Here is a 21,246-nt window from a genome sequence, read left to right as displayed (position 1 = left end):
TTTTTTAAATAAACAATCAAGACGTCAAACTTAGTTTTTTACTCATAACTTAAAAACTTGTTTATTTAGGAATTTGACGTCCACAGGTAACTTTCTCAGAAAAAAGGATACATCGAATGAGATACGCTAAATAAAAATCGGTTAATAAACAAAAAAGTTATTGCAAACCGGATGACAAAATCACTGTTTTTAAATATAGTTAATAACAATTTTATTGTTTGTTAAAATACGTTTTAATATACCCAAAATTAAGGGCACTATGGTGTTTGAATGGTGTGCAAAAAATGGTCAAGATCTGTTAAACAGCTTTCGTAAAATTGAATTTGTTTATAAAATTTTTTGAAAAACGAGATAAGTTCTGAGGCTAGTCCAGTTAATATGGATGAATGTATCTCAATAATCAGGGACTTATTTCCTTCGTTAAGATGTATACTAATACCTTATGAAAAAAAAAGGTAAAAAAAATTACATGTACGTACACAAAATTTATTTGTTAATAAATAGCAGTTTTTAAGCTTATAAACAATTACAATAATTTCGTAGAAATTAGATCAAATTAAATGGCAATAAAAAATATTGAAATCTGGTTAAAATACACAACTTCTAAAAAAAATTTTTAGGTCCTACGACCCTTGGGGTCTGAGATAGCCCCTTTTTTTGAAAAATCACTGTTACGTTAATTAACAACACTAAGATCTGAAATTAACCAATCTTTTATAAGAAACGTCAAAGTTTTTAACAAAGTTTTTAGTAAGAAAAAATGTTAAAAATTGTTTAAATAGGAGTGTTATAAACACAGAGTATTTGGCGTTCCGACTAAAGTAAAACATAGCGAGCGTAGTCGACAGACTGAATAGTGAGCGCGGTTGGCGACCGGCATGCGGCAGCAACTATTAAAATTACGTTATCCCGACCACAAAAATCCACTTTAAGGTGAATGACAAATTTTCGTCATTCCTTATGTTTTCGAGGTCTATGAATCCGAATATGGAGTTAATTTTTTTCTAGAATTAGTGGAACATCTTCAAAAATCAAATTTTATGCAAAAATGCGAAAAATCAATTTTGATGATTTTTCAATTTTAACTCACTGTATTTTTGGTCGCTGTAAATATTTCCTTTTGAAAATTTTACTGTGTTATCTTTGAAGCATTTAGATAACAATGAGATTTGTCCAAAATGACTCAACACGTTAAAAGAGAAGTTGTTAATTTTTAAACATTTTGTCGTCAGATTTCGTTAGTTTCATGTTTACTTAAAAAAGTTGAGTGACAAACTTTTTAGTTTATAATTTTAATTAACAGAGAAATAAAATATAATTTATGAAGAAGTTTTCCAAAAAAATTTAATTTAAAATATGCAATAGGAAAAATGTTATGTGACTTTATAGACGAGCGGCACACCTCAAAAAAAAGCTTATTTCTCGAGATACTGATACTAATTTTTGTCATACTTTATATTTTTGACCCTAAAATACCATACCCTAAAATTAGGGTTGTTTTGAATTTTACGTGGGGGAACATTATCAAAATCGCAACTTTACCCTAAAAATTAAAAAAAAATCACGTTTTTTTTTAGTTTAATTTGCTACAACTCTGTTCCATTGTAATATTTTTTTCTGATGTTTTTATAGTATATATTTCTCACCTTTCTGAAGACAATGGGACCTGCTTCAATATTTCTGTCTTGCCATAAAGAAAGTTATAAATTGTTTAAAGTAAAAGGTGCAAATTCTTGAATTGCAAAGTTTAATCGCAAAAGTTGAGTAACAAAATTTGAAATTTAGCTGTTTAATTAATTTTAAGTTAAAATCTAGAGTACAGAGAACAAAACGTTTTATAGAAAAAAAGTGGTGTAACTTTTAATTTTAAGAAAAACGTGATTTCATTTTTTTTTATTTTTAGGGTAAAATTGCGATTTTGACAATGTTTCCCTACCTAAAATTCAAAATAAAACTCATTTTCGTTTTCAGCCCCATAAAAAGTATAAAGTAACACCAAAATTAGCCATTCACCACACCGTGGTTGATATCTCGAGAAATGAGCGTTTTTTTTTTGGAGTACCACGTACCACTCGTCTATAAGGTCGCGTAACTTTTTTTCTGTTGCATATTTTGACTTTGTGGCCTTTTTATTGTTATTTTTTAAATTTATTTATTTAAAATATAATTTTACTAAATAAATGTGCAACATAATAATATTCATAAAATTCAAGTTTCTACCAAAATATATAAATATAATATTAAGCTTCAAATCCGGTATACTGTCAATGTTAAAAATGGGCTGCAACGGTCCAGCGCTAGCGAATGCTAGTCCGCGAATTTATTCTCATTCGGCTGCGCCCATCATTTTTTTTTTACTTTAGTCGGAACGCAAAATACCCTTTCTTTATAACAATACTGTTTAAACAATTTTTAACATTTTTTCTTGCAAAAAACTTTGTTAAAAACTTTGACTTTTCTTATAAAAGATTGGTTAATTTCAGATCTTACTGTTGTTAATTAACGTAACAGTGATTTTTTCAAAAAAGGGGCTATCTCAGACCCCAAGGGTCGTAGAACCTAAAAATTTTTTTAGAAGTTGTGTATTTTAATTAGCTTTCAATATTTTTTATTGCCATTTAATTTGATCTAATTTCTACGAAATTATTGTAATTGTTTATGAGCTTAAAAACTGCTATTTATTAACAAATAATTTTGTGTACGTACATGTAATTTTTTTACCTTTTTTTTCATAAGGTATTAGTATACATCTTAACGAAGGAAATGAGTCCCTGATTATTGAGATACATTCAGCCATATTAACTGGACTAGCCTCAGAACTTAGCTCGTTTTTCAAAAAATTTTATAAACAAATTAAATTTTGCAAAAACTATTTAACAGATCTGGACCATTTTTTGCAAACCATTCAAACACCATAATGCCCTCAAGTTTAGGTATATTTAAACATATTTTAATAAACAATAAAATTGTTATTAACAATATTCAAAAACAGTGATTTTGTCGTCCGTTTTGCAATAACTTTTTTGTTTATTAACCGATTTTAATTTGGTGTATCTCATTCGATGTATCTTTTTTTTCTGAAAAAGTTACCTGTGGACGTCAAATTTATAAATAAACAAGTTTTTAAGTTATGAGCAAAAAACTAAGTTTGACGTTTTGATGGTTTATTTAAAAAATGTTCCACTAAAAAATTGATGAATCCCAAGATGGTAGCCTTTTTGTAATATCTCATACTACACATTTCAACTGTCAAACCTCGTCTTTTCAGTTATGTCGAAAAACGGCTTATTTTTTACTAACTTGATTGGTCTATTACTATGTCGATAGACTTCATGAATAGGTACACCATGTTTTTTGTTTTTTATAAGCTACTTAAATTTTTGTTAAAAATATTGTTTAGATAATATTTAACTCGATAAAATACTTATTCTTTGAGTTGTTTGCAAAACCGCCTGAATACGTGTTTTTTTTGTTGAAAATTAAACATTTTCACTCGCGTCACTTGAAAAGTAGTGACTTAGATAAGGAAGCTCTATAGAACAAAAGTTGCTTATAATTAGTCAATTTATTCATTTCAAGTAAAAGCAACCAACGGCACAACTCCAACTTTGAAGTGGAGGATAAGTTGAATCTAAATCCAAATTGCTAAGCAAATACGTCGTGACGCTGATAATTAATACACTCCAAAACTAGTGTTGCCCAAATGCAAGACCAAGACGAGACTTAAAGAGTCTTGGTCTTGGTCTTGCACCAATACACCTGGTCTTGGTCTTGGTCTTGGTATTGCACTCCCGGTCTTGGTCTTGGTCTTGGTCTTGCAGCAAGAGTCTTGCAAGTCTCGCAGTTGCCCACTAGCATATTACTATTTATTAATCGTTACTTTAGATCTTAGAACAACGTAACAGTATAGGTACATTTTCAGCTTGACTTAACATACAGGGTGAGGCAGATAAACTTTCCTATTAAAAATATCTCCAGAACTAAAGACAACAGAATCATGAAAATTGGAATGTAGTGTTTTGAAGAGTGGTCTATTTAATGAAAATATTTTATCTATTAGTTGAAAGACTGATAAGTTTGTACACACTTGAATGAATTGCTGTTTGCTGTTGTACGGAGGACTAAGTTAGCATTCAAAATTTAAAAATCAAATGTACATTCCTAAGATGCACTTTTTTACACCTCTATGTAGCGGTACTTTTTTAGTATTTGACCATTAGCTCCGATGATGACGTTTATGTCGAAAGCGCTCAGCTAAGGAAATAAAATTATTTACACACTTTGACATACTACATTTTCATTTTCCCTTATTTTATCTATTTCCTACTTTCAGTTATACCGGAAGTTGCTAATAACTTCGTTTTTTTTTAATGGAACACCCTGTATATTATTACATTTCTGAATTCTCTTCCATGTCTTCTTTCTGAAATATGAGGTTTTGTAATATTATATAGGGTAGTTTAAAAGATAATTACGTTTTCTTATTAATTTCGTAGCAGTTTTCACACCCTGTAGAATTGGTTATTTGACATCAAAAACTTTATTTATGTTCAAATCATTTTTAATATAGTCTACTATTGTTAAAAATTATTAGTGTAGCTAAATGTTGAATTTGGTATACAGGGTTGGTCGAAACTCGGAATGAATATTTTCTGAGTTTTGTTAAATGGAACACCCTGTATTTTAGTATTGTAATGAAATGATGTTTTATGGTACTTTTTATTTCTTAAGCATTCTCTATACCTAACTGCTTTAATTTGTGCTTAATTGTTAATCGCACTAACAATCTTAACTACGTAGGTATTTTAATAGCTCAACAATTATTGGTAATTTTTTGGATCAGTCTAGACTTCTAGACTCTAGATTAATATGTATCTATTTCCGAAAAATTATTTCCTATTGAATTATTTGCGAACATTTTATGTTCACGGCTAACCTAATAAAATTTCACATATTTTTTGTTGCAAATAATATTTGGCTTGAATCACCGATAACTCACAAACTAAAGCAGTTAGGTATAGGAAATGCTTAAGAAATAAAAAATTACCATATTATATCATTACAATACTAAAATACAGGGTGCTCCAATTAAGCAAACTCAGGAAATACTCATTCCAAGTTTAGACCAACCCTGTATTCTAAAATTAAAAATTTAGCTATATGGTGTATTCGTATTCCACGAATATACGACTGTTTTGTATTATCGCGACGACGAATATTTTAGTATGCAACATAAGAAGTACGAAAGTATTTTGCTCTAATATTTACTCCAATAATTACTCCAGTAAAATATTCGTTTTCGCAATAATCCAAGAGAGTCGTATATTCGTGGAATGGGGTATACTAACAATTCTTAACAATAGTAGATTATATTAAAAATCATCTGAACATAAATATAGTTTTGGATGTCAAACTACTACAATTCTACAGGGTGTGAATATTGCTTGCGAAATTAAGAAAAAAAATGTAATTAATTCTCTTTTAAACTCCCCTATATAATATTACAAAACATTTTAACAACGAAGACATCGAGGAGAATTTAAAAATATAGGTAAAAATATACAGGGTGTCCCATTCAAAAAAATGAAGTTATAAGCAACTTCCGGTATAACCGGAAGTAGGAAATAGATGAAAATATTTTCATTAAATAGATCACTCTTTAAAACCCCTTCGTTCCAATTTTCATGATTCTGTTGCCTTTAGTTACAAAACCAACCAAATTCATAAATGTATAAACAATTCACATCGGGTGGGGTTTGAACCCACGATCTAAACTATCCCTGCCTATAGCTATCTACGATGTCCCATGGGAGTCAGTTTGTTTCTTAATAAACATTTGCATTTAATGACCTTACATGTGCTAAAGCATGGTTACAACACAAACAATCCAATAAATGGCATAAACTTGACTGTATTAAAGAATATTTGTCTAGAATGGTATTTTGTTTAACCCATTGATATAATTGCACACTCTGCAAAAAGTTTATATACCTACGATAGTCTTTAGTCTTTAAACTGATAAGGAAAAACAATTAAGTGGCTGTCGTATTATATCAGCTTTGGTGACATCATAACAAGTTTCAAAAGATATTTATTACTGTCGGCGTCAAAACACAAGGTTATTTTATGAAAGGACCTATTCTCAAAATCTACACAATTACAACGAATTTCAGAGCGAAGGCGTCGTCTGCTATATATAAGAAAGAATGTATTATAAAATATTTTATTTTTAAATTGTACAAATTTATTATGACCTCTGAGTACGTGTCAAATAAATATGTCACGTGGTCTTTTAATGTATATTTTGATTCGCTATGTATGCTTATTGTATTGTTCATAATGCGCATAAGTCCAATTTTCCAAATTTTTTTTACCTTTTTTGCATCTCATAGTCTCTAAGCATATACCCGAACTACTACAGTGCGTCCATAAAGTAAGGCATAAATTCGTTATTTCGTAAACCGGCGACTTTAAGGAAAAATCCTGAAACAGGTCGATTTTTATTTTTAAATTACGATTTTTCGGAATATATATCATACTAGTGACGTCATTCGTCTGGGCGTAATGACGCAATCGATGATTTTTTTAAATGAGAATAGGGGTCGTGTGATAGCTCATTTGAAAGGGTATTCAATTCTCTATTCACTAATGTAAACATTAACATAATTATTTATACAGGATGTTCCAAAAAACATTTTTTTAATTAAAATGATTGAGACAAAAAGAACAATGTGTGTAATTTCTTTAATTCAAAATGCGTTTTACTACTGTCAGAAAACGGAAAAAAAATTATTTGAAAAATAAACATTGATTTTCGCTTAAACGAAATATTCAAACTGGCAAGAGGCAGGTGGGTGAAAGCTGTAACATTGAATTTAAGCGAAAAACAATATTTATTTGTCAAATAAACATTTTTCCTGTTTTCTGACAACATTAAAACGTATTTTGAATTAGATAAATTACATACATTCTTCTTTTTGTCTAAATTATTTTAATTAATAAAATGTTTTTTGAACACCTTGTATAAATAATTATGTTAATGTTTATATCATGGAATAGAGAATTTAATACCCTTTCAAATAAGCTGTCATATGGCCCCTATTCTCATTAAAAAAAATCATCGATTACGTCATCACGCCCAGATGGATGACGTCACTCGTATGATATATATATATGCTAAGAAATCGAAAATTAAAAATAAAAATCGACCTGTGTCGGGATTTTTCCTTAAAGTCGCCGGTTTACGAAAGAATGAATTTATGCGTTTCTTTATGGACGCACTGTATATTCCCTAAAACGACACTCAATCCTAACTGCAAGACGCAAGAGTCTTGCAGGCTTAGTCTTGTTCTTGCTCAAGTCTTGCACGGTCAGTCTTGGTCTTGGTCTTGCTAAAATAAAGCGGTCTTGTTCTTGGTCTTGGTCTTGCGAAAATGCAAGAACAAGACCAAGACTGCAAGACCAAGACCGATTTTGGGCAACACTATCCAAAACGGTCATTTACTGGGCTATTAGCGTATTCATGCACTGTTTATGACAACTTACATTTTTTATCTTTATTGGTATAAAATAAAATAGAAAGAAAATTAATAAACGACTACATTATAATATATTATTATTCTATGAGATGAACAACTTTCTTCGTGCACTACTATCAGCGAATATACATTGTATCTATCTGATGGACAACTTCATTTTCAATAGTGGGCATTGCTTAAAAAACGTTGCGTATGTATGCGCAAAATATAACAATAATACATTTTTACATATATTAGACGACAAGATGGGGCCCCTGACGTACTGGGGCCATCCGCAAACTGCATGCTGCGGGGGCCTCTGTTACGTCCCTGGTTCTTCCTACGGTCCATGCTAGATTGTAAGCTAGAGAAAAGACTTTGTAGAGAAAAATTAATTACAGTTTTGAAACCAGCCTGCCTGAATATCTGTAAGACAGCTTAAAAATCAAACTCAAGAGAAACTTTATTTAAATTGTTCTCCAGTGTTATTATTGATTTATTGTACTTTTTGTACAGTAAGAAGTTCTTAAAATTATCTACTATAGAATTATCTAATCGTATTTTGTTTTAGTATTTCAGTGACATGTCATTTAACAGACCCTGCATTCGTCTTGGTGAACTGCAATCAAAGTTCAGCGATGTATATTTCTTCCAATTTTCTTATGACGGTAAATTAGGAGGGAAGAAGAAATACATCGAAGGTATGTAGGTACTCAAACTAACGACTAAATACGACTTTCGTCTATACTTGGAGGCATAAGGTAGGGATTATAGTTAAAATTATGCTCGTTTTCATAGTTGATTGTTTCGCGCGCAGATTAACGGATTCCCCTAATTATTTTTATTATTTTAGTTTTTATTTGGTATTTACACAGCTGAGCACATGTTTACTCAAATTTTTTTTGAACTTATACCGGGTGGAAGAACAGAAATATTTTTCTTATGTTAAGTTTGAGACACCCTGTCGGAGGACAAGGTACAAGTGTGGGTATATATTGAAATCGTATTATAGACTTACGTTTTGTAAACATTTTGCTTTTTAAATATCCCTGACATCTTTAGAAACAAAGCATATATGTAGTATGGTTTTACTCTTAACCATATGTTTTAACTGAAACAAAACTAAATTAAGAATAAAAAATAACAGTTACCAAAACCTTAAAAAAAGAAAGGCACATAACGTGAACAGTTCTGGTCGATACCTATAAGAATTATTTGTCGACCAGTTAAGCGATATGCACAGCGCAACCTAAGATAGACGATATAAAAAATAAAAAACCTTATTTTGTAAAAAGTATATGTATTTAAAATCCCTAAAAAGGGCTGTATCACAAAACGCTTTCGAACTCAATATTCCATCATCAATGTTATCACCTAAAATAAGTACAGTCCGTCTAATTTACTTACCGTTGCACGTCATTATTTACGTTAGAGATCTAAGTTGACATTGTTGCCCAATTACAAAAAATTCTTGAATTCATTTTAAATCAAATACATCACACAATTTTTGCGGAAGTGGATTATACAGCAAAACAAATTAATATTCAATGTAAATAAATAAAAACGTTAGAAATAGAAAACAAGAATTAAGTTATAATCATACGTTAAAGTACATAATAAAAACAGTAAATATAATGAAACAAATACTTATAGTAAAGAATATAAACAAATATGAAGTGTCATCACCGCAACTGTCAAATAAATATTACCAATTTATGCCAAAATATCACCTTCGTTCGATTATAGTTACATTGTATTCCGAACAAATGTGCTTCATAAAAACGCTTTATAATCCATTTATACAAATTAAATGAAACGTATTATTGTGTATTTCTTTAAGTTAACATTAACAGAAATCTTTAAATATTATTTCTACGCGTATATAATAAAATATGCCTAGTGGCTGTAACGCCAGTGTACTCGGCAAAGTGATCCTAAAAAAGAATATTTCGTGTTGGTATCATGTAACGTCTCTGGCTATGACGCGGATGACGTGCAACGGTAAGTAAAATAAATGGAGTATATAACTCTATAAGTAAAACAAACGTGAGGTTAAATTTTGACAAAGGTGAAAAAAATTAATAGATAACTATTTTCCACCGACAGTATGGTGCAAATGAAAGGAATAAATTCGTTATTTCGTAAACCGGCGACTTTAAGGAAAAATCCCGAAACAGGTCGATTTTTATTTTTAAGTTATGATATTGTGGAATATATGGCATACTAGTGACGTCATCCATATGGACGTGATGACGTAATCGATGATTTTTTTAAATAAGAATAGGGGTCGTGTGCTAGCTCATTTGAAAGGTTCTTCAATTCTCTATTCAGTAATATAAACATTTATATAATTATTTATACAGCGTGTCCAAAAAATATTAAATTAAATTATTTGACAAAAAAAGAAGTAGAAAGTATAAATAATTATGTAAATGTTTACATTACGGAATAGAGAATTGAAGAACCTTTCAAATGAGCTACCACACGACCCCTATTCTGATTTAAAAAAATAATCGATTAGAAAAATAGATAGAAAAATAATCATCACGCCCAGACGGATGACGTCGCTAGTATACCATATATGCCACAATATCACAACTTAAAAATAAAAATCGACCTGTTTCGGGATTTTTCCTTAAAGTCGCCGGTTTACGAAATAACGAATTTATTCCTTTCATTTGCACCATACTGTCGGTGGAAAATAGTGTCGCGCACGCTTAATTAGCAATTAAAAAACAAAGGAGTTTTGAATATTGTATTTCAAAAAACTCTTTGGGATTTCATCAATCGATGTTTAAAGAATATTTACCTACCTTGGCAACATTCAAATTTTCAGTTTTTCACATAGTTTTTTAGGGTTATAAATGGCCGATTTCGCAATTTTTCAATTTTTAATCGCTTATATGTCAAAAACTATCATTTTTAGAGAAAAAACACTAAAGACCTTTTCTGTTTGGAATGATCCCAAAAACCTAAAAAAAAAACTTTTTTCCATGCAAAAAAAATAATTTTAGGAAAAAAACAAAAAAAAAGTTTAAAAAATTTTTGACCACCTTTTGGTCCTGGCATTCCTGGCAACATGCAAATTTGTTAAAAGAAGTCCTTTTTGAGTAAGATTGTGCAAAAAATCCGAATCAGAATATTTTTTCTAGCGGATGCGCAGTGGCTTTCTGAGCTAGATTAAAATTAAATTTACCCTTAATAAGTATGATGGATGAAAGTTAAATTATAGTATCAAAAAGAAGTGAATTAATACTTTTTTTAGGGTAGGCAATTATCATTACATTAGATGGAAAATTATATTATTGGGTAAGCTGATGTTATGAGCTATTTGGTGTTATTTATTAATAGAAGCATCCAACAAAATAGATAAAAGATGATATGGATGTTTAGTTTGGCTAAAGAAATATGTATTACTAGATGTGAATATAAATAAGAAAAGTATTAATGAGGAGACTGAGACATCCAGAGACCCGACATCAAAGTATCTGGAGATGAAATTTTTTTTGCAATGATGGGACAGGAAGGATATAAGGTTATTGGTGTGTAAGAAAGGAAAAAGAAGTAGTGATGAAAGAAGGGATGTAAGTTGATATTGGTGGATTGGTCTGTTACAGAAAATTAGACTGTGAATGAGGTTTAAATGAGTGTGATAAGTTATAGGTATCACTTATCGAAAATGTGGTTAAGAGTCGAAGTGTAAATGAAGATGGATATGTAAAGAGGAATAGATGAATAGTGGATATCTTGACTATGAGAAAAGTTGGCGATGTAATGGAATCAAGTCTCGACTAAACGATACATGACGGTTGACGCAATTAGGGCTATTTTGTTTCTCGTTGACTATTTCTAGGTCCTCATACAGGTCCAATTTTAGGTAGTCTTTCTGAGGAATGTTATGTAACAAGGAGACGTCTTCTGGGATGTTGAGAGTGTGTTTTTGTTGTTTAAGATGTTGTGAGAAAGTGGGAGTGTTCTCTCTTTTGATGTGTTCTAGGGAACGAGAAGCTAGTGATCTACAAGTTCTACCTATGTATGTAGTATGTGGCATCACAATCAGAGCATTGTAATTTATAGACCCCACTACGATTCATATAATGAATAGGGTCCTTAGAATTAGTAAGACACTGTCCTAGATTAGGACAGAGACGATAGACGACTATAGATGATATTGTTTAATGGACGCTCTGGGATGTTTTGAAGTGGAATTTCATTGAGAGTAAGTACGGATTTGGTGTCTACATGGAGGCTGTTTAAATAGTAAGTGGAACATTACACGTATTGGTTTTCTTTGAACAATCTGTTCCTTTCGCACTATATATAGGAAATTATTTCATATTAGTGGTATGATAAGACATTGCCTCACGTATCGCATGCCGTTTAGTTTCTTTGTTATTAAGGATGTCAGAGAAATTAAAAAAATAAAATGTTTACAAAATATGAGACTACAACATAATTTCGATGTATACCCTTTGTACCTTTTCCTCTCTGCAAGATGTCTCAATCTTTTGTTTCGGTGTAAACATATCTAAAAAAACCGTCTATTTTCTTTGTTTCAAAAGATATCACGGACATTCAAAAAACAAACTGTTCACAAAACGTAAGACTACAAAACGATTCCGATGCATACTCACATTTGAATCTGTTCCTTGTGCCTCAAACTTAACATAACTTAACATAAGAAAAACATTTCTTATCTTTCACCAGCTATAAGTACAAAAAAGAAGTTTGAGTAAACCTTTACACAACTGTGTGAATACTAAAGAAATATATACAATAATTAAAAAAATTAGGTGGATCCGTTAATCTGTGCACGAAAAATCAACTGTGAAATGAGCATAATTTTCTGTATCACTAACTTATGCCTCGCAGTATATGTTTTATTAGCAATATTTAACAAAAGATAAAAATGGGAATATGTATAGGCGAACATTGCGTTTATTTTAAATACGGTATAGCATTTAAATCTTCTCTTGTCTGATGCCTCCTTCAGGGCTTCCGGGTTTCAGTCTCCTGAGCCTCAAATCTCTTCACTGCACTGTTCACTACCCTTTGCACAGTTTCTTTAAAGGGATATACTCAAAATATTGGTCGAATGCTATTTGGATGCATTCATTTTTTTTGGAATCCTGAGAAAACTAATAAGTATTTTTAAAAAATTTAAACGCGGAATGAGAGATAATATTATTACCGAGGGCCGAAAGTCCCTAAAATCTTCCATGTTTATTTTAATAAGTTACAGTGCCGAAAAAAAATAAAAAAATTTTTCAAAAACGTTTTTAGTTTACTCAGGATTCGAAAAAAGTGAATGCATTTAAATAGCATTGGACCAAGATTTTGCGCCAACCCCCGTACGACAACTGTGCAAGGCAGTATGCAATAAGGCTAAACATTTACACGAATAAAAAAACAAACATATATGTTTAAATTGCTTTGTTGTGGAATATAGTTTTTATGTGCCGTTAAAAAAAAAAAAGAAAGTCAATACCGAACAATAAGCGGGAGAGAATATGTACTGGAATGTGGTTAAGAAAGGAATAACTTCTTAATGAAATAAAGCGATAACAAGACATAAAAAATACATAAAATACTTAAAATTAGTTATCATTTTGCTGTAATTTGCTTCTATAAAATACATTTTGCAAAATCCAATTCGCTTGAAGAATTTTAGAACAGAGAAAACTTATTTTGGAAACCGGAAGAGAGCTACACATCCTAAGAACTCCAAAGTTAGGCCTATGTTCAGCACAGCAACACGATAAATCGTCACATTCATCGGTATATCCCCCGCAACCGCTATATGTATAATCTTATTATATTTATTTATAAACATTGAAATGGATCATTTATAATATTATTATAGAAATCTTCAAATAGAAGTCATCAAAATTTTATATAGAAGGAACACGAATTATATAATGCATAAAAATATGAAATCGCAATAATTTAAAACATCTGAAGGCTTAAGACAAGGAGGGGTCATGAGTTCATGAGTCCTACAAACACTCATCTTTAACATCTTCATGGACGAAATAATGAAAGCATGCATACCACAATTTAAAAAAACTACATGTGGGCTACCGAAACCTAGAAAGAGTCGGAATATCAAAATGTGCAAATGCTGATGATGTAGTTGTTATGGCAGATAAAAGAAGATCTGAGAAATAATTTACAAACATGGAATGAGTTATTAAATAGGCATGGGATGAAAATAAACATACGCAAAACCACGATTATGTTAATAGCACAAGAACAACCCGTATTAAACATACAAATCAATGCAGAACCAATAGAACAGGTAAACCGGAAGTAACAGTGGAAAACAAAGGAAAACAACACAAAGATATAGAAGAAAGGATTGACAAAACGTCTAAAATATTCCACGCAATTAATAACAAATTTTCAAATAAAAAACAAATATCCAGAAAAACCAAAATACCTGTCTTCAACAAGATAAACAGACCAGTACTTACATACGGGTAGGCGAAACAATAAAGCACTAAAATCGGCCTAACCTCCTAAAAAAAAACGACAAGGCGGATCTTAATAATTATTTTTGCATTCGATTCGCGAATGCGCCAGGAAACTTTGTGACCCCGAGCCATGCTATAATATTGAAGAACTGCATACAAAAAATGTATTCTTAAAGTGCATCTTAAACAGACAATAAAAAAATTCAGAACTCGTCAATTATCAGCGGAAATGAGTTCACTTTAGTTACTCGAGAGTTTATGGGGTCGCTAAAAATGAATATGACGTCGAAAGTGATTTCCGGATTACCTGGTGCCCAGGGTACCTACTGTTTACCTCGTCTTGTATAGTTTTTGGCAAAAAATTTATTAAAAAATTAGTCAAAAATAATTACTTGGTGGTTTTTGGGGTCGCTAAAGACGAATATGACATCAGAAGTTACCTCCGGAATACCTGGTGCCCAGGGTACCTACTGTTTACCTCGTTTTCCTGAGTTTTCGGCAACTTTATTAAAAAATTAGTCAAAATTTATTATTGGGGGGTTTTTGGGGTCTCTGACGACGAATATGACATCGGAAATGATCATCTGGTGCATAGGGTACCTACTGTTTACCTTGTCTTCTGAAGTTTTCGACAAATTCATTAAAACATTAGTCAAAAATAATTAGTAACGAGATAAACAGTATGTACCCTGGGCACCAGGTACTCCGGAGATCACTTTCGATGTCATCTTCGTCGTCAGAGACCCCAAAACCCCCGAGTAATTAATTTGACTAATATTTTAATGAATTTGCCGAAAACTCCAGAAAACGAGGTAAACAGTAGGTATCCTGGGTACCAGGTACTCTGTAGACCTCTTCCGATGTCATATTCGTCGTCAGCGACTCAAAAACCCCCAAGTAATGATTTTTGGATAATTTTTAAATGAATTTGTTGTTAACCTATTATTTCTAAGTTAATACGATTTTTAGGCTCAGAAAAGGTACAACATTCTGAAGATAACAACTACTTTTGGACGTATGGAAATTGGTCCGGTTTGGACACTTACCCTCCTGAAGACGTTTTAACTAGTGAAAGATGGAGACTACTACTTACCAATTTTGCTAAATACAGGTAAATCAACTTTCGTTGATGAAATTAACAAGACATTTTAAATCCAAGAGAACGGCACTTATCGCCAGTGGCGCACAACACCCGTACATGCGACTCTATATTATACATGAAATTTTCGATTTTCTAAATCTGACTGAATTAAATTCGATCGATTGAATTGGGCCGAATCCGATCTTAAAGTATAGGAAAAAACTCGCCCATCCATATGTCAACCAGCCATTTTGGTCCAAGGGTGTGGATTTTACGGTCCTTCCCATTTAGGGTCTGTTTTTCGTTCTCGTCCCCAAAACTCCCAACAATTTCGAAAATTTATGTCCGACCTTTACGGCACCTGATAGTACTGATCATTGCCTTTCCAACGCATGTTTAATTTTGAAAATCGGTTATACCGTTCACAAGTTACCGAGCTCAGAAATTTTATTCAATTTCTATTTAAAAAGAGGAAAATATTTGTATGTGTATAATAATATGTGTGTATGTTTGTGGAAAATATAAACCGATCTGAATTTTTTTTCTGTATTTCAAGAAGGGGTCAGAGCCGATTCAGAACCGATGTAGTATGTGTCCTTCGAACAACCGTAAGTCAGCTTGAGGCGATAAACTACCCCAGATAATTGAAATAATATTCGAGAATAATATTTCAATCAACTACGATAGCTATCGTCTACCCTAGACTAGCTCAATCTCCCAAGTTGTGAGTCCACCTTGTCCTAATCAAAAACATGAACAATGAAAATGCAGAATGGAGCAAATAAAACAATAATATTTAACTAATCATGTTTATTTTTCATAAAAGACATAATTAAAGTATCAAAAAAAATAATTTACAAGACCTTACCGAAACTTTACAGATCAGAGATTATACTTATCGATGGCACTTGGTATCTGTCTGCGGGTTCTTGGTGTCTTGCTGTTGTTCTGCAACGGGCTCTGGCGACGTGGATGTTCTGGCCACCAGGCCTACAGGTGTTGGATGGTTGTTAGGAGTCTAGTTACTGCTGCATTGATGTATCGCCGGCGACATTAGGGGCTCCAGTAGTAGTTATATGGGGCCGACTCCCGCTCACGTGGGAAACATGGTAGGCCGAATCCCGCTCGCGCCGACTCCCGCTCACTTCGTGGTGGAGGCGCAACATCGTGAGCCATGGTAGGCCGAATCCCGCTCATCATGATCCAGAATCGGCATACCGATTCCCGCTCATCATGATCCAGAATCGACATACCGATTCCCGCTCATCATGATCCAGAATCGGCATACCGATTCCCGCTCATCATGATCCCCCAGAATCGGCATACCGATTCCCGCTCATCATGGTCCAGCATACCGATTCTCGACCATCGGGGGCATCCATCAGGGTCCTTGGCATCATACGTTGAAGAAAGAAGCGGCTAACAATGACCAGACGGTCGTAGGAAGATTGTGATAAGGCAAGAGGCAATGGACCATTCTGAACATGTATAAAAATGCAATATAATCATCATCATCATGACAATGGACCATTCTGGGATGAAGATCATGTCAATGGACCATTCTAGGGTGAAGTACATAACAATGGGCCATGCTTAACATGTATAATCATCATCATGACAATGGACCATTCTGGGATGAAGATCATGACAATGGGCCATTCTAGGGTGAAGTACATAACAATGGGCCATGCTTAACATGTATAATCATCATCATGACAATGGACCATTCTGGGATGAAGATCATGACAATGGGCCATTCTAGGGTGAAGTACATAACAATGGGCCATGCTTAACATGTATAAAAATGCAATATAATCATCATCATCATCATGGCAATGGACCATTCTGGGGTGAAGTACATGACAATGGACCATTCTGGGATGAAGAGCATGACAATGGACCATTCTGGGGTGAAGTACATCTATATCATATCTTCGTGTCTATTAGTCCAATTTTTGTGAATATGGTATTGTTGGAAAAAAGAGGGGGTATTGAATAGGTTAACATAAAAACAAAGATGTCAGCAATGCCAAAACGGCACTATATCATATCTTCGTTGCTATTGATTGTAGCGTAACAGACGTTGAAGGAAAGGAGAAACATGACAACACTGCCAAAACGGTGATATATTTGTTGCTATTGGAGCTATTTGACATGTCAACTTAATGGGGATTCCACGTCTATTACAGTTCTCTTATCATACCCATTACCAGGTAAGACTTTTAACTATGTCGAAGCCATCTATAAGAACGTATACCATTCTTACAGTATGACCAAACCATCAAACATCCTACCACAGTTGATAATCTCGTCATACAAATCGCCACCTGTCGGCTGCCACATGTAACTATGCCCAAGGCATCTAGAAGAACGTATACCATTTTTACAGTATGACCAACAAACATCCTCGATCTCCCTCCAATCATACATTCCTACAATGAACATATACCATTCTTACGCTGTGACCAAACCAGCAAACATTTCATGTACAAGTCTTTTCGGAAAAATGCGTATTATTTTTATGTAAATTACTGAATAGTTGCATACAATATTTTATCTACGGCAAGTGGGTAGTATTAATTTTACAGTTTGATATTAAACATCTGCGATAAGAATATATGAGGGCCATAGACGGTTCTTTAATAGCCATCAGACAACAATTTCCCCTGATCATGTTTATAAAACATACGGAATGCACTGTATATACTAACCCAAGCTGACAACATACTTTGCAGATATGGATTACGATCAGCTTATAGGTTTATGTACAATTCCCTTCGTAAAGGTACATAGGCATGCATCCGTGCGGGTTAAAAGTCGACCGTCCTTTTTATACTCCAAAAGGAGGACCATATTTAAAGGTATTATGTATCAGATATATTGAGAAAAAAAATTATATACACTTAGAGTATACCTAGGTAGAATATAGACGAAAAAACTTTTGTTCATGTATAAAGACATATCTAACAGTATTGTCGTAAAGAAAAAGCACGTCATCAATTTATATATAATCACATAAAGCATATGATAGAGTGCCAAAGAGACCTTATACATAACATGCTGTTAAAACAGATATCATAACGTAATTTGTCATTCAAAATCCTGTAATTTGAGGTGCTACATGATAAGATTCTACATATAATGCGAATAATATAAGATAGAGGGTAAAAGAGGCCTTATACATAACATGTTGTTAAAACAGACATCATAACGTAATTCGTCATTCAAAATCCTGTAATTTGAGGTGCTACATGATAAGATTTGACATATAATGCGAATAATATAAAATAGAATGCCAAAAAGGCGTTATACATGACATGGTGTTAAAGCAGACATCATAACGTAATTCATCATTCAAAATCCTTTAATTTGATGGGTCACACAGTGATTTCTGATTATCCGTTCCAAAGATACATGCTACATTGCCATAACGTGGTTGAACTGCAAATGCTTATTTATTGACGTTAAAACAAACCCATCAGCATAGAAAAATCTCTTATCGCAGTTTGATCTCCAGCAAATCCTAATTCGCTCAATTTTGCACCAAGTGCTCCGTGCAATATATCATTAGAAAGGTCTTTTCATACATATTAAGAAAATCACTGACCAAGTGTGTTACGGTTATTATTTATGGCGGAAAACAACAAAAAACGACAAATTCTCAATGTACTATATTGATACAAAATGTACTTTTATGGTACCAAAAAGGCCTTATACATAACATGTTGTTAAAACAGACATCATAACGTAATTTGTCATTCAAAATCCTTTACTGTGATGGGTCATACATTGATTTCTGATTATCCGTTCCAAAGATACATGCTACATTGCCATAACGTGGTTGAACTGTAAATGCTTATTTATTGACGTTAAAACAAACCCATCAGCATAGAAAAATCTCTTATCGCAGTTTGATCTCCAGCAAATACTAACTCACTCAATTTTGCGGACCTATACCCATTCCCGGTAGTCGCATAAGAAGACCAGATCAGCATGTTAATACAACGAAGCTCAACCAAATTCTTTAAATAGGAAGGTTTGATGATTTCACTTCTACACCCTTCGAGATATCGATACACTAAACGAAGTAAATAGCACTTAGTTTAAAATACAGTGATAAAACAAACCACCTTTTCATTAACCTCTCATAATTTACTTAATGAACCCTGATATATTTTTTCTCTGAATCAACATAATATTTCCATTGTATAACTTTTATTATCACCCCTGTAACAGTAGAATTTATTGCCATAAGATGATCGCAAAATGGTTTAACAAAAACAGCAAATTGTTATCTTAGCGGGCTGGCTTCATTGATTACCGCTAAAATATTATATTTTAAAATTTTTTCGATTTCCCAATGTTTCAATGGGCGATATTAAAAAACAGTCAATCTTATAGATACATTTACGTAGATACTCTTTTTGGTGACCACCTAATACATTTTTTGTTTTTATTAATACAAAAGTTTTGCTAACTTCAACGCCGTCTTGTCATTTGCAGCCTCTTCTTCTCCCTGTGGAGATACATACTAGTAGAAAGGTCTTTTCACGTATATTACGATAATGGCTGACCACGTGTGATACGCTCATTATTTACTTACTTTACTTAAGCCGTCCTCTTGTACCTTACGGTGTCGAGGTAAGTGGAGAAATGAGACGTCTCCATGCCTTTCGGTCGGTAGCTAGTCTTTCTGCTTCTCTCCACCCAATATTTCTTTTTCCGCAAGCCTTTCCAATATTTGCATTCCACGTTCTTGCTGGCCTGCCTCTTCTTCGTTTGTTGTCAGATGCCGCTTTCCATACCCTCTTTACAGTTCTACCTTCATTCATTCTCGCCATATGTCCGAACCACGATAACTGTTTCGTTTCAAGTCTGTCTAAGGTCCTTCCAACACCGCACCTTTCACGTATGTCTTCATTTCTTATACGATCACGTCTGGTCACCCCGGATACCGCACGTAAATATCGCATTTCGCATGCTTGGATTTTACTACGGATGTTGTCGTTCACTGTCCACGTTTCACTACCGTAGAGTAGCACCGGCTCGTATACGGTTTGAAATACTTTCATTTTTGTTTTCAGGCTTACTTCTTTCTTCCTAATAAAACTTTTATTTAGTGCATAGTATAATTTTGTTGCACTCATTACCCTGCTGTTTATTTCTGGTTCTATATTTCCTTGCCCATTCATTGTTGATCTTAGATACTTGAAGTCCTCAACTTGTGTAATGGTCTCATTATTCAACTTAACATTTATATTTTCTTGTGTTTTCGATATTACTAAAGCTTCTGTTTTTTCAATATTTATTCTCATCCCAAATTTCTTAAAGGCTTCATTCCAAACATTCACATTTACTTGCAAGTCTTTTTCTGATTTTGCCACAATAACCAGGTCATCGGCATATATCAACTCTGACACGCAAACTTGTTGAAGTTTATACACCCGAACCCTAGTTCTTTTTACCTTACCCCTGCATTCTTTTGCAATTTCGTCCATTAGAGTGATAAATAACAAAGGACTCAGAACACCACCTTGTCTCACACCTGTCCTTGTGTAGAATTCAAGAGATGAGCAATTGTTCGTTCTTACATTATTACGTGTACATTTATATATACTCTTTATTGCTTGGATTAACTTCGGTTTCACATTTCTACGGTTTAATATTTCCCAGATCTTGTTACGTGGCGTCCGATCAAATGCTTTTTCCAAGTCCACAAAACAGAGATACAACTTACTGTTATGCTCTAGGGCTTTTTCTGATAACTGTCTCACCGTGAATATGAGATCGGTTGTACCTCGCCCTGGCCTAAAGCCGCATTGGCTGTCATCCAGTGTGGCCTCGATCTTTTCTCGCAGCTTTTTCTCTAGTATTATTTCGTAGATTTTACTAGCAACTACCAACAATGATATTCCTCTATAGTTAGAACACTTATGTTTATCGCCTTTTTTGTGTAATGGTAGAATAGTTGCAAGCGTCCAATCTCTAGGTATGCATCCGGTACGCCAACAGCTCCTTATGATCTTCCATAGTAATTGTAATCCTTCTCCTTCCATATATTTAATTAGCTCAGCCTTAATATTATCGTGTCCTGCAGCCTTGCCATTTTTTAATTTTAAAATTGCTTCCCTGTATTCTTCGTATGTTATGTCATCATCATCTTGTTGTTCATTTA

The 21,246-nt window shown here is 33.1% G+C and overlaps 1 protein-coding gene across 1 annotated transcript in view; it reads left to right on the top strand.

Annotated features, from left to right (window-relative positions):
* The window catches only part of LOC114334564 (venom carboxylesterase-6), a 675,899-nt gene that overhangs the window by 103,251 nt on the left and 551,402 nt on the right, over nt 1–21,246 (top strand). Inside the window, exons 9-10 of the mRNA XM_050643822.1 lie at nt 8,089–8,218; nt 14,960–15,101. Of these exons, the coding sequence (XP_050499779.1) occupies nt 8,089–8,218; nt 14,960–15,101 (272 nt within the window). The remainder of the gene's footprint in view (nt 1–8,088; nt 8,219–14,959; nt 15,102–21,246) is intronic.

This window comes from Diabrotica virgifera, chromosome 2 (genome assembly GCF_917563875.1).
Source record: "Diabrotica virgifera virgifera chromosome 2, PGI_DIABVI_V3a".
In the NCBI taxonomy this organism is placed as follows: Eukaryota; Metazoa; Arthropoda; class Insecta; order Coleoptera; family Chrysomelidae; genus Diabrotica; species Diabrotica virgifera.
Note: the sequence above shows the minus strand (reverse complement) of the source record. Positions and strands in the feature narration are given on the sequence as shown.